The following is a 14,507-nucleotide window of genomic DNA, read 5'->3' on the forward strand; positions in this document are numbered from 1 at the left end:
AAGTACTCACCAAAGAATCTTGGTGATCTTATAGCCAAGTTTTTCCTCCCTTAATTTAACATCTTTATATACTGTGGGATTTTCATCTGGGGATTCATCATTTGCATCATTCAATTATTTACATCATTATTATGGGGTTTTTAGGTCATTTAGGTGCTAAGAATACAAAATCAAGAGTAAGTCTCTTCCAGGTAGATCTTCAATGAATTTATATTTTCCTTGGGTTGAATGGGATACAACATCTAGCACTAAATCTATAGTCATAAAATACAAAGTGACTTGGGGAGACATGGTGAATGGCATATATATAGATCATAAAGCAATAGGAAGCAGAGTCAGGAGTTAAATTATTTAAAATCCAGTGTCTATCCCATTAGATCATGCCTGTGTCCCTACTAAGTCTTCTCTTCTTCATGTTAAATATTCCTGCTACCTTCAGTTGATCCACATATAGCATGATTTCAAGCCACTTTATTTTCTTCCTTGTTTATGTGATCTGGAACATGTTGCCTAATATATTGGGCTGCCTCACACCATTAAAATTAAGAGACTTAGACTAGAGACTTCTAAAAATCCATTCTAGCTCTAAATGCTAAAATTCTAAAAATCTCTCTTGGAAAATTAGGGTATGTGTGCCTAAAAGATGACTACAGTCATGGTAGGCAGGGTTGATCATAAATATAAAGCTGGAAAGGATCTTAGAGCTCACCCAGCTAGATCAGATGAGAAGACTGAGGCTCAGAAAAATTAAGTGATTTTCCCACGGTCACTAAGCTAGTAAGTAGCTGGGAAGGAAATATCAAGATGGGAAGGACTCAGTATTGCAATTTTCCTTTATCTAAAATTGAAGAAATGTCAGGCAGAGGAAAGATTAGGCTTATTATCCCCATTTTTGCAGATAAGAAAACTGAGGCTAGAGAGATGAAGTATGAGTTTATAGTTATCTAGATAGTTAGCATGATAATTGGCATTACTATCCAGAGTATAGCTTTGGATTCGAATCCTAATTCTTGAGCTCTTATCACCTGTGTGATTTGGGAGAAAGTCATTTAAGATCAATTTCCTCATTTGTTATGGGGGGGATTGGACTAGATAATCTTCAAAAATGGCTTCCAGCTCTAAATCTCCTGATGTCTATGCTCCAGTATCAGAGCCAGAACCACAAACTAGGTACCCTGCCTCCTCTCAGTATTTTTTCATCTTTGGCACTAGGCACACTCTATTGTGGTGGTCCTAGGTCTAGAACAAGTCTTAAGCTTGGATCAATGAGGTACTTGATTAATATTTCCATTACCTTGTCCTCTTCCCCGGCCCTCCCTGACAGCCAGAGAGGAAGAAAGGACAGTATTCCTAGTTATGACATCACAAAGCTGTTCAGTGGGGTTGCCATGCAGCCCCAGACTTTAGGCCAGGATATTTTGAGAGGACCCAAGGTGTTGGAGCCCTGGCAGCTTCTCCAGCTAGCCACACTGGACCTCAATGGAGGCTTTGGTCTGTGCTTTCTCTGAGCTGCGAATAAGAGAAGGTATTGTACTGGGAAGGAGATAGGAAGTTGGCAAAGGAGATAAACGAGTTAGAAAAAAGTCCTTCCCAAATTCCAGGGCCATCAATATGATAATGGTGCTAGATACAAGTCCATCAATACTGAGAGGTGGGCTACTTATCAAAAGATGATTCTGGTGCCTAGAGGCTTCATGGCCTTGTCAAATCACTTATTTTCTGGACCAGTTTACCTCTAAATTGGGACCAAAATAATACTCCCTAAAACACATCCATCTTTAATATGGGAAGGGATGGAATGGGAAGCACTTACAGCTTCATGAAGACTATTCCCTAGTGATTCTTCCTAGTAGCTGTCCACTGTCCAGTAGTTCTAAAGAGAACTCTTCCCAGTTTGAATGGGCCTTTAAATGGTAAGCAAAGACTCGAATCTCTTGGTTTCCGAAGGACTCGAGTCATCCTATCACGAAATGTTTTTACTCTTTTTGCTCTCAAAGCTTTCTGAAAATGAGGATGGGGGGGCAGCTAGGTGGCACAGTGGATAGAGCACCGGCCCTGGAGTCAGGAGTACCTGAGTTCAAATCCAACCTCAGACACTTGATAATTACCTAGCTGTGTGGCCCTTGGGCAAGCCACTTAACCCCATTGCCTTGCAAAAAATAAAAAAATTTAAAGAAAGAAAAGAAAATGGGGATAGGACTTACCTACCCATATGGAGATGAATGGACCCACCTGATAAAAGGAAAGTTGGAACCCAACAAGACACTAATGACCTCTGGCTTATTTAGACTGATCCTTATACAGAAGTAAAGAAAGGAGGACCCAGGGCATTAGCTGGAAAAGAAAGTTGGCTAGTTCTCCTGGGTATCTCCCTGAGAGTGTCCCCCTGCCCCTCTGAAGGGTGACTGTGTTTTTGCCCTAGATGCAGTGAGCCTGACTTTGGGCTGCCCAGGCAGCGCCGACACTCCCCCCAACATCTACGAGGGGGGTCTGGGGGCCCGGAGGCAGCAGTGCCCCAGCCCACCAGGCAGCAAGCCCAAGAACTTCCGTCTTCGTCACCTTCGGAGCCTGGCACTCTATCTGCCCAGCAGCATGCAACCTGCCGGCCAGTGCGAGAGTCACTGGCTGGGGAGGCTAATGGCAGGGGGCTGCCTCCCACGGCCCAAGGGCGGGGCATGGGCCCTCGATCTTTCTGGCCCTCTGAGCTCTACCAACCACCCCCTGGATTCACCAGGTCCCCAACCACCCAGGGAGAACCTAGGGAGTACAGGTGAGGATGCCCATGACAGGGCCAGGAACAGAACTCTGGGAAATCAGGAAGGGTGCCCCAGCCAAGCTAGAAGCAATCCCAGGGAACAGGGTATTAAAGGTGGGGCTTAAAGGAGGGTGAGTACCTTTTCATCATAAACCTGCTCCAGTGGCACAGCCTGGAGAACTGGCAGCATTTGGGGTAGAAAGGATTAGCAAGGATTCACTGAAGTTTATGCAGCTTAAGTATTGGTAAGTTCAGCCATTTATCCCTCTTCCCTGCTCTCCTACTCCATCTAGGCTAGACCAGCTAGATCAGGGAGCAGAAAAATTCTCTTTGTACCCAGGTTCATGGATCTCATGGGGCAGAGAAGAGGCATGCAGATTTATGTTGGGGCGAGGGGAGGGTTGACAGATTGCTAAGTGGGAGGCTGGATGTGGGATAAATGGTTTTGCTGGGCCTATAGGCATAGCATTGTAGTGGTTGAATACATAGGAGAGTGGGGGGTATATCGGGATGACTGAATATATGTTGGTACCTGGGTGTCTGGATGTATTTGTCTGTGTATGACTATGTGTGTGTGTTTAATTGGATAAAGGTGTGTATGATGTAGATACACGTTGGATGTGAATCTGTATAGAGAGTGTGGGAGTGTATTTATGTGAGATGATGGAGGTGAATATGGGGATAATTTGTGATAGCTGCATATGTATGTTTAGGCATTCTTGCCTATCTACATGTATGTATAGCATAATACACATGAATATTATATGTATAGACACATCATACAAACATTATTTATAATTTGTTATACATATATCCATATATATTTAATATGCATGTGTATTACAGGAAGTATGTAATACCTTGGAGTGCTGGTGGTTTATGTCTTTGGATGGGTAGTTAGAGCTGGTTGTGTGTATGTGATGATGACTGTGTATGTATGAATATGTGGTTGAGTATATTTAAATCCCCCTTTCCAGGCTTTTTATAACCTTCCTTGTAGAGACCCAAGTCCCAGGCCATTTTTTTTCCCAGGACCATCTCCTTGTGACCTTCCAACCATGGGCCTGAGCAGATCTGAGGCTAAAAGACCCATACTTCTGCCCCTTAGATCCCAGGTAAAGAGCACTGTATCCCTGTCTAACTCAGGAAGAATTGTGATCTTGTGCGGGTTAGAACCAGGAAACATTGTGTCATTGAAGAAAAGCCTTGGCTTGAGAGTGAGAAGACCCTTGGCCAAGTCCCTTAGCATCTCTGGGCCTCAGCTTGTCCCTTAGGTCATCCCAACTTCCAGGGGGTGAGGGGTTAGTTAGATGTATACCCGTCCTTTAAAGTTGTTCTAGAGAGGAGCTCATGTTTGTATAGACTATTGAGGTTGTCCATTGATCTACAATGGGAATTACAGATTGGGCTGTGTGCCCCTGTTCTCACCATACCACCCTGCCCTATTGCCACACATTCTCATTATTAACATGTTTCTTCCCCTCTTCCTCAGCTTCCAGCTCCAGCACCGACCCAACCAAGGGTGTCCTCTCCCAGCCCAGGCCACCTGAGGGCTCAGGCTTCAGGCCCAAGAGGTCATGGGGAGCCTTAGAGGAGTCAACCTGTCCCATGTGCAAGAGGACCAGGCCTGGGGCCCAGGAGAGGCCATAGGGTGGTCCCAAGCATCAGGGCTGGTGCCCCCAGCTCTGGGGGCAAGTGGAGGGAATGGCCTGAGGCTACAGGTCCCTGGGAGAACAGCCTCCCTCCAGATTCTCCAAGCTTCCCCTGGCAAGCAGCCCTCCAGGATGCCAAGACAGCTGAGGAAGTTCCCTCGGAGGGGAGTCTGACTGGGGTCTCAGGGAAGTGAGAGGAGAGGGAAGAGGTTCCCACCTGAGGGTCGGAGAAAGGAGAAGCAGGGGCAGTGGTCCAAGCAGCCCAGGCATGCACTACATACTCTATTACCTCGGAGATGGTGTCGAAGGCAGATAATCCCAGTCAAGCAGACCTGGGAACCAGCAGGTCCTACATCTGAATAAAGGGAGAGGTCTGTCCATCCTCAAGTCTGCCTCTAGGCCCCTACCTCCTGCCCAGGTTTACAAAAGGACATTTCCAGAAGGCCCAGGGAAATGACCAGTGAATATCAGGGGCTTGGGTATTGGGATCAGGGTTGTACCTTTCTTCTCTGAGGGTCTATATTATTTTTTTTTAGGTTTTTTTTTGCAGGGCAAATGGGGTTAAGTGGCTTGCCCAAGGCCACACAGCTAGGTAATTATTAAGTGTTTGAGACTGGATTTGAACCCAGGTACTCCTGACTCCACCAGGGCCAGTGCTTTATCCACTGCGCCAACTAGCTGCCCCATAAGGGTCTATATTATTAATCCTCCCTGAAGATCTCCAATCCCACTTCTATGTACATATTATAGAGAAAGCATCTCATAGAGTGGATAGAATACCAGATGTGGTGTTAGGAAGACCTGGGTTTAAATTCCATTTCCAACACTATCTGTTTAATCCTGGGCAAGTCTTCCCTTAATTTTTCTGGGCCTTGCTTTTCTTAAATGTAAAATGAGGAGGTTGTACTAAATGACCTTCAAGGACCCTTCTAGCTCTAACTCTATGATCCTGAGTTTTCACTATCTCTCAGGCTTGGCTCCAGCTGGTCAGTCAATGCCAGAGGCTCCAGCTTCCATTGATCCCTACTAGGAAGAAGCTGATATGAATGGGAAAGGGGAAATCTGCTGTAACTTCTTCATTAGCCACATTGCTTAGCAACAGGCAAGCTGTGTAAGGTGGGGAGGTGAGGGAAGGCTGGGAGGACAGAAAGACAAGGATTTGAGGGAAGGGGGAGGATTGCCTTCTGGATCCTTTGTGGGGTTCAGGCTGGGGTTTGTGGTATCCTTGCATCTCTCTTCTTGACAGGAGGTATCATGCCAACAATCCATCTATCCAGAAAAAGGGTCAGGTTAAAAAGACTTGGGGATTACTCCTCTCTGGAATTCTACCTACCTTAATGGGGGCTACACAACAGCTTCTGTGAACAAGGATATGGGTTATCCTTATGTCTCCAACTCTACCCTACCAATATGAATGACCTACTGAGCACCAGACTCTTAGGAGCTATTTGTGTGATGTGTAAGTGTAGTAAGAAATAGTATTCAGTGGGCCACCTGGGAAGTTTGTCTTCTTGCCAGACTACTTGAATTAGGTGGAATTTGTAGCAAACCATATAGTATGAGGTTCCTCTGGCCCTATATAACTTCCCCCTTCTCTCTACTAAAATGTCTTTAAATTCCATCAGAGCTATTTTACCTCTTCCCTCTCATTTCCCTAAGGTTCTAGTCAAATTCTCCTAATTGGTAAAAAATATTCTCCAGTTAATAGAAATTGGGATTGAGGGAATGGTGACACCAGATCATAAGTGGGAGATTCTGCTCCCATCAACCAAGCCCAGAGGCTTTCCTGTCAGGTATCGGGGAAAGGAAAGGACAGGGAATTTGTTGGTTCCAGATACCTGCCACTTTTGTGCTGCTGAGGGAACACATTGATGAGGGATCAAGGAAGAGGGGGAAGCTGAAATATCTCAAAGCAGGGCTAGGAGGAAGTCATCATAGAATATCAAAGCCAGAAGGGAACTTGTAGATGAATTAGTCCAGACTCCTCATTGTACAAAGTAGAAAACTGAGGGAGATCTAGAAAAAAATGATTCATTGTCAGTAACAGGTTTCAAATTTAGGTGGTCTTACAATCTCTCATACCATGGTGCTTCTCCAGGGTACTGAAATGCATTATTTAGAAAAATGTGATCCATAAGCATTTCAGTGCCTCCTATGCTAAGCATAATGATAGGCAATATGGATATAAAAATGGAAAAAATGAAAAATTCCTGCACTCAAGGAGTTAAAACTCTTGTCTCAAACAACTCCCCAAAGAAATCTTGGCAGGCATCCAGAAATACACTTTCTGGACAGGGAAGGAAACTGGGGGCTGACCTTGGGACATGAGTGGTTGAGTCAAGGTACAGAATTAATGATCCATTGTGACACGGAACCAATGTGGTGGTTTGCTTTGCTTAACTGTGCTTAACTGTTAAAAGGGAGAGTTCTATTGAGAAGGGGGCGGAAATTGTTGGGAAGTAGAAATAACTTTTTTAAAAAGCATCAATAAAACATAAAAAAACAGGACCTGAGAAACACAACACTTTTATAGTAAAAGATATAGTGTACCAGGGTGGGGGGAGGAAGAGTCTTGACTTTTCAACTCTTTAGTAAAATAGTAAAATTAAGACTCCCACAACAGACACACATCCTGACTGACACATTTTAAAAAATGGCAGACTTAGAACCTCTGAAGACTGACTCCTGTACAGCCATGAACAAGTCTTAGATTGCAAATGCATGAGTAAAAATGTGTCTGGTATATTTAATATCTTAGACTCAAAATCTTTGATTTAATTTCAAAATTATCTAGTATGAGATTCATCCCTAAATGGAAAATCCCCCCTTCAAAAGAAACTGAGGCAGCTAGGTATTGCAAGTGAATAAAGTACTAGACCCAGAGTTATGAAGTCAGTCTCTAGCTGCCATGGTATCTTCATCTGTAAAATTAGTGGTAACAGTACCTCACAGGTGGTTGTGAAGATAAAATAAATTTGTAAATGCTTTGCAAACTGTAAAGTCTTTATCTAAATGCTCTATTAGAATTGGCTAGATTCGTTTTATAGAAAGCTTTAACATTTGTAGAAAACTTTATATAAATGAGCTCACATGAAGCTAGATAAAAGTATCTCCAGTGCTGATGAAGCTGATACCCCATAAGGCAGCTTATTTCATCATTGGAGAATTTGAGACAGGCTTTATTTAGCTCTTATCACAGAACCCCTCAGATTTCCACAAGAATCTAGTTGATTACAAATGATCATCCAGTTTTTGCTTCATAGCATCATGGGAAGTTTAACACTACCAAGTAAGCAGCCCATTCTGCTTTAATTCATTTGTAGCAAGTTAACCCTGTACCAAGTCTTCCTCTTCACAACTTCTACTCACTGCTACTAATTCTCTCCTCTGGAGTCAAGATGAATTCAAACTTTTTCCATCTAACAATCAAAGCTTATATCCTTGTAAATCCTGAAGATAGCACAAATGATTTTCATAGGGTATGATCTCTAAACTTCATAACCTATGTTAAGTTTTAGAAGGTATTGAATGGTGTGCCCCATGGACCTTCCTTTGACCCTTTTAATATTTTCAAAGATGACATCCTGTACAAAATAAATACCTGCCTTCAAGTTGTTTACATTTTCCTTGAAGACACATGTAAACATAAGTAAATACAAGATAATTTGAAGAGAGAACACTAACACCAGGAGAATTAGGAAAGGCTTCATGGAGGATTTGGCACCTGAGGCAGAGTCTTGAAGGAAGCCCAGGATTCCAAGAAGTAGAGATACAGTATATAAATCATTTCAGGAATAGAGGCTATCTTGCACAAAATTATGGAGGCAGGAGAACAGAATACCAAGTGTGGTGAACAAGGTGATTATAATACAGAATACATGGAAATAATTCAAATGTATACACACAGAGTTCTCCAATTAAGCAATGTATCCCCTAAAATTTGGTGCCCAAATATACTTCAGATATGGTCTGACCAAGGCAGAGTTCAATGGTACCATCACCTCCCTAGTGTTGGACATTATACCTCTTTTAATGAAGTTTTAGATTGAAATTAGCTTTTTAAATATCATACATAATGTAATGTTAATTTATATTCACTTAGAATCTATTAAAACTGTGATCTTTTTTCAGAATTGCTATCTAGCCATATTCTGCTTCCCTATGTGCACACACATACACACACACACACCCCTCTTATGTTTGGAAAGTTTATTTTTTTAATTCAAGTGCATTTATTCCTAATTTCATCTTATTTGATTTGGCCCAACTTTCTAGACCCTAAAGGTCATTTTGGATCATGACTATCATTCAGTGTACTACCTATCCTCTCAGTTTTGTGACATCTGTTGATATGTTTGCTATCCCTTTATCCAAGAAATTTTTTTGAATGTTAAAAGGGTCATTCAGCCTATATTTAGTAAGCATCTACTCTGTGTTAGGTACATATCAAGGGCAGATCCCCGGGGCACTCCTTTCAAAATCTTTTTAGTTTGATTCAAACCATTAATGGCTATTTAGGTCTAGCCATTCAACCAGCTTCAATTAACAAGCCTATATACATCCAGCTTGTTCACAAGCATTGTATGAGAGATCATCTAATGCTTTGATAAAATCTAGGAAAATTTTATTCACAGTAGTCCCTTGATCTATCAGTCAAGTTACTATATCAAGAAAGTAAATCACAGGGCACAGACTCCTGTTTTTTTATTTAAAAGTATTTTCAAACTTTTTGGGTAAAAAAATATTCCTTGAAACAGAATATTTTTGCTCAACATAAATGATTATTTTTAAAGTGTTTAATACCCTCTCCTCCATTAGAAAAAAGTAGCTATCCTGGAAATGTTGCTACAGTTTTATAGCTGGCACAATCTGTTCTTTATGAAATTCTATGGTCACAATTTTTCTAGATGTTCATCATTCTATAATTTTGCAAGGAATCAGTCAATGATCTAGAACTTCAATTAAAGTTCTAGATCAATGGCCATCAATTTATAAACTCTACCAGTCTCTTTTTTAAAAATTGAGATCTTTCCCTTTTCCTTTTCTTCATGATCCTTAGAGATTATGCTGTAAGAAAAATATACCTCCCTGTAACTTTCATCCACTGGTTCTAGTTTTGCCTTCTGAGTCAAGAGGATCAAGTCAAATTCCTCATCCAAATACTACCTATTTCAAAACAGCTATCACATTCCCTCTAAATCTCCAGGCCAGTCATAACTAGGTCCATCTACTGTATGAGAATTTGGTCCTCTTCCAACTCAAGCTTATTTAAGTTAGTCCCTGAACATAACTATGTATATTGAGTTGTTGATGTGTTTAAGATGTGAATATTCCTCTGAGACAAGTATAAATATGCAAACTTTTCATAAGTGGACCTGTGTTTGAGAGAAAGAGGTAGTAGAGAAAGAGGTAGGCAGATGATTTTAGCTGTTTACTTCTTGATAGGAACAGGAGAAAGGGGATTTTCCTCCCCTCCCCCCATCCATTGATCATAGTAACTGGCAGCAGAATTTCTTGCTCGAAGGATATCCTGTCCAGCAGTTGGATGGTCACCTTGAGAGAGTTCAAAGCACAGTTGAAGAAGCATAAGCACAAGTTTTAAACTGATAAGACAAAATATTGTGTCCTCTCATTGTTCTGGTCACCCATGCTGCAACTTGGACACAATACTACAGATATGGTCTGATTAGGACAAGAGAACGATGGCCCTCAAGCAGGCCATTATATTTCTATTCACATAGTTTGTGATCACATATAAAGTATGTGATCAAAACATTTTTGAGTCAATTTCCAAAAAAAGAAATATAACTTCCAGGAATAAAAATATCAAATTCAGACCCTTATGAACCATTAAGCAACAGTGCTAAAGTAATGCAGGGGATACATTGATAGAAATTAAAATGACTGGTCCACAATTCTGATTCCAGAGCACTCAAGAATATTACACATATTCACTGAGAAGTGAAGGACTCAGTGCAGATTGGGACACACATGTAAGTGTGTATGTTTGTGAATATACATTTATATACACATACATATATGTGTGTGTATTCATGCATTTGTGGGTGTATAAACACACACAACACAGATATAGCTAATGTGAGAATATGTTTTGCTTCGCTATACAGTACTTTTTTTTCTTTTTCAATGAGGGGAGAGGCAGAAGTGAGGGAAAAGACAGATTTTAGTTAGTTGAAAAAAATTAAGTTTGAAAAATAAAGTAATTGGTTCAGAGTTATGGTTTCACTGGTGTAGGGAATTTCCTGAAGTGGAAACTCTTGCCACTTGCAGATAGGGCAGGGTCCCAATAATGCAGTAACCTGAGTAGTTAAATGATTCATTGTGCCTTGCCCAGAATCAACAATGAGTAAATGTCAGAGGGAAGGGTTAAATCCAGGATTTTCTGTCTCTGAGGCCAACTTCCCATTTATTTTCTCATTTAAAGCGGAGACAACAAGAACAGTTGGTCAAGTTTATTTCTCTGACTTGCTTTCCATTTTCCCCATACAAACCAAAGTCAAAAGGAAGAATGAATCCAAATGCCCAATAAGCATTCTTTATTAGTAATTGGAGGATATCTTGCAAGTTTCAAAGATTTAGTTCAAGTAGTTACCAAATGCAGATTGTGTTTGGTATAAACTACCAAATCTACTACTATCCAATGACACGAAAATGAGCAAAGATCCTCAGACAGATTACAGTAGAGTGATAGGCTATATCCACACCTTAGTATTAAGGTTGACTACATAGTCCCTATATTCTGTATAGAAGTCATATTTCTGCCTGGGTTCAATTCCTCTGAAATCTACTGTAGAGCCTCCTTATACCTATGCTGAGACTGCTCTCTCCTCATCTCTGTCAGACATGAACAAGAATAGGATAATTAGAAGTAATATAGTTTAATGAACAATTGCAGCAATTGGAGTCAGAATACTTAGATTCCAGTCCAACTCTGGCATGAAATACCTTTGATTTGAATAGTGAGGATACTGGAAGTCAAGTTGAGTTCTACCCATGTGGTAAAACACAATGTAGCTCCTAGTACTCCTCCCAATCATAAACAAATGTAAGTCATTTGATGTTGTGTAATGTGCCCCTCTAATGTCAAAAAAAAGGCTTCAGCATAGCCCAAACTACACCTCAGGCAAGTTAACAATTGCCAAATAATTGCTCTCTGGCACCTGAACCCTTATGACTCTGATGACACATAGAGAGAGCCTGAAAAATCACCTGATTACACCTTTTCCCACATACCAAAGTGATTGTTCACCAGCATTTGAGAGGCTTCTTAGAATAATAAAACTTCAGAATAATAAAACTTACAACATAAAATGTTGGAACTGATTAGAATCCTGAGAGATATCTAGCCCAATTCTCTCACTATATGGAACTCCCACAAAGCTCTATCAAAACAAGTTGGGATCACTGAGGGGATTTTAATTTGCTTCCAAAATACTTAGATCAACATGCTACTATCACCAGTAAATTAAAATCAAGTTCCAAACTATTTTCTGATTCTTAGGACCAACATACTGGGTAAAACTAAATATGCAGATAATATTGCACACACTATTATCCTCCAGCAAGGGAGCTTCTAAGTTTTCTCTCCAATTGTAGGGATGGGTTTTGTTGAGCCACTCCCATATTCTTATATGGTTGATCTTGTGATCAATTGCAAATATTTCCCAAAAGACTTAGTCTGTAAAAGAGGAATTTTTTTTTCTTTTTGAAACAGGTTCTCTCTGGGGAATGCTACTTTACCTAGGCAAGGACTGAACCTATGACCTTTATTAGTACCATGTTCTAGTCAAATGATCCCAAATTAGTATTCACAGCTCAAGGAAGACTTGTACTAAACCTTAAGAGGAATAGAAGTTTAAAAATCATAGAGAAGGCCTAGAAAATGAGGCATTTAAAATAACTTACGTATAGCTCCTAACCTTACAAAGCACAGTCACCATTTTGCTAGATCTTTACAACAGTTTTCCCATTGGACAGATACATGTCCTCTGATTCTCACAGCCTTTTCAACCTCTCTAGAATAAAAATTACACACAAAAGAAAGCAATTTCTGCTGCTTCCACAATCTACTGCTTCCAACAAGAATCCCATGAAATAACAATATGATGAACAAACACCAGAGAAGGCTAATCTCTAACCTTTAATTCACTCAATACTCCTGCCTTTACTGCCCACCACATTCCAGTAATATGACTGTATAAGCTGATCTATGGGCTAAAAGAACTCAGTTTTATCAGTTCCTTTCAGTACCATGGAAAAATAAAAAAATAGAAGTTTTCCCTGGCTGGGGCAACAGTGTGGCACTACTTTCTGTTGCAACAGAGCTCAGCTAGACAACTGAGGAAGAAATGAAACTGCAGAAGGATATATATGAGTCTATATGGTATTCTATTAAACCTGAGGGGTAAGCCCAGCACCCACAGATGGAACCAATTCTGTCTCCCCTGCCCCCACCCCCATCCCCAAGTCACTTGGGACAGAGATCAAAGCCAGTAAAATATGAATTACCCAGCATGGGAGATGGATGAGACAACTGTAAGATCTAGATCTAAGGGAAATCAAAGTCAAAGAGGAATCAGATAACATACAAGAGAGCAATATAAAGAAGGGAAAATGAAATTATCAAAAATCTCAGGAGGAAGAAAACTCAGTTAAAGACTTTGAGTATAAGCACATAAAATAGGGAAGATATTAACAGAAATCAATATAACCACTAGAGCAGCCAAAAAAGTCCAGACATCTATGAATAAATATTGCAAGACAAAGGAAATTAATCACCACTTGCTGAGACAGAGGATTCCCAAGAGCACAAAATCACAACAGGATATTCTTGAATAGTGTAAAAGAGAAATAACTATTGTGAAAGCATAATTTATGGCTTGCATTGCAGAAATAATTGGCAGAATATAAAAACTTGAAACCAAGGTTGTTTCACCAAAAAAAAAAATTAACTAAGTGGGAATGAAAATACACAGAAGTTAAGGACAATCTGAAGAAGAGAGGCAAAAAGTAATAACATTAAGTGACCTCCAGCAGCTAGGTGGCACAGTGGATGGAGCATCAGCCCTGGAGTCAGGAAGACTTGAGTTCAAATCCAACCTCAAACACTTAATAATTGCCTAGGTGTCTGACCTTGGGCAAGTCACTTAACTCTATTGCCTTAAATAAATAAAAATTGAAAATAAATACACAATGTATGGAAATAACATAAGAATTATAAATCTCCCAGAAAAACATTGAATATCATATTGCAAGAAAACTGACCAGAACTTTTAAACCCATAAAACATTTAAAATACCAATCAAAAGAATCCACAGATTGCCTCCAGAAAAAACCAATATAACAAAACTTATGCTATAAAGACCAAGACAGGGATTAGATTGAACAATTGCAATAATAACAAATTCTGCAATCAACCAGAATAAAGACCTACAAATATGAAGAAAAGGAAATTTGAATAACATAAAACTATTCTGCATCCACCAGAATCTGCAGTAATCAAGGGAATACTGTGTAACCCAAGGTGATAAACCCTACAATCCAGAGACTACCATTAATGAAAAAAGTAGTATTCAAAACATTCCTAAAAGGAAAACCAGACTTGATAAAAGTATTTGCTTGTCAGACATCTCAAACAACAGTCATGCAAGAAAGATAAACAAATGTAGCAACAGTAAAATCACAACAAATTAACACACTAGATTTCTTTCTAAATTCACATGGGAGACAAGATTGAAAGAAATCAAAAAAGTCATGGTGGAGAAAGAGGCCTAGAATATCATGCATTCAAACTCATGACCTACCAGACCTACAAGTGAATTGATGTGTTTTGTGGAGCTAAATTGGAGATTGGAAAGATACATGAAAGAGGGGATGGAAGAAAGAAGATAAGAGGGAAATATGTCATAAATCCTAATCTAGTTAAAGGCTTATGATGAATAGAAAATACATTTTGTAATTTCTGAAGAAAAGAGCCTTCAGGAGGAGAAGTAAGGAGGCATGAGGAGGAATTGAGAAAAAAGGAAAATCAGTAGCGGGAGGGGATATCACTAATAAATGTTCCCATCAGAGAAGAGAAT

General features: G+C 40.1%; 1 protein-coding gene across 2 annotated transcripts; it reads left to right on the forward strand.

The window, feature by feature from the left end:
* The first annotated feature begins 1,397 nt into the window (after window positions 1-1,397).
* Window positions 1,398-4,794, forward strand: C8H16orf90 (chromosome 8 C16orf90 homolog). Of its 2 annotated transcripts, XM_074196867.1 has the most exons (4): window positions 1,398-1,525; window positions 2,423-2,770; window positions 3,788-3,870; window positions 4,248-4,794. In XM_074196867.1, exons 1-4 carry the CDS (start codon window positions 1,480-1,482, stop codon window positions 4,344-4,346), a joined length of 576 nt encoding a protein of 191 aa, XP_074052968.1. In that variant the 5' UTR covers window positions 1,398-1,479; the 3' UTR covers window positions 4,347-4,794. The 2 variants fall into 2 exon arrangements, with proteins under 2 accessions (XP_074052968.1, XP_074052969.1); XM_074196868.1 differs by lacking the exon at window positions 3,788-3,870 and having other exon boundaries at window positions 1,399-1,525.
* The last annotated feature ends 9,713 nt before the right edge of the window (window positions 4,795-14,507 follow it).

Source organism: Macrotis lagotis, chromosome 8, assembly GCF_037893015.1.
Source record: "Macrotis lagotis isolate mMagLag1 chromosome 8, bilby.v1.9.chrom.fasta, whole genome shotgun sequence".
Lineage (NCBI taxonomy): Eukaryota > Metazoa > Chordata > Mammalia > Peramelemorphia > Peramelidae > Macrotis > Macrotis lagotis.

Coding starts and splice junctions, on each gene's coding strand:
- C8H16orf90 (XM_074196867.1), top strand. CDS start 1,480: ATGGAGGCTTTGGTCTGTGCTTTCTCTGAGCTGCGAATAAGAGAAG. Junction 1,526..2,422: donor TGAGCTGCGAATAAGAGAAG/GTATTGTACTGG, acceptor TTTTTGCCCTAG/ATGCAGTGAGCCTGACTTTG. Junction 3,871..4,247: donor TTCTGCCCCTTAGATCCCAG/GTAAAGAGCACT, acceptor CCTCTTCCTCAG/CTTCCAGCTCCAGCACCGAC.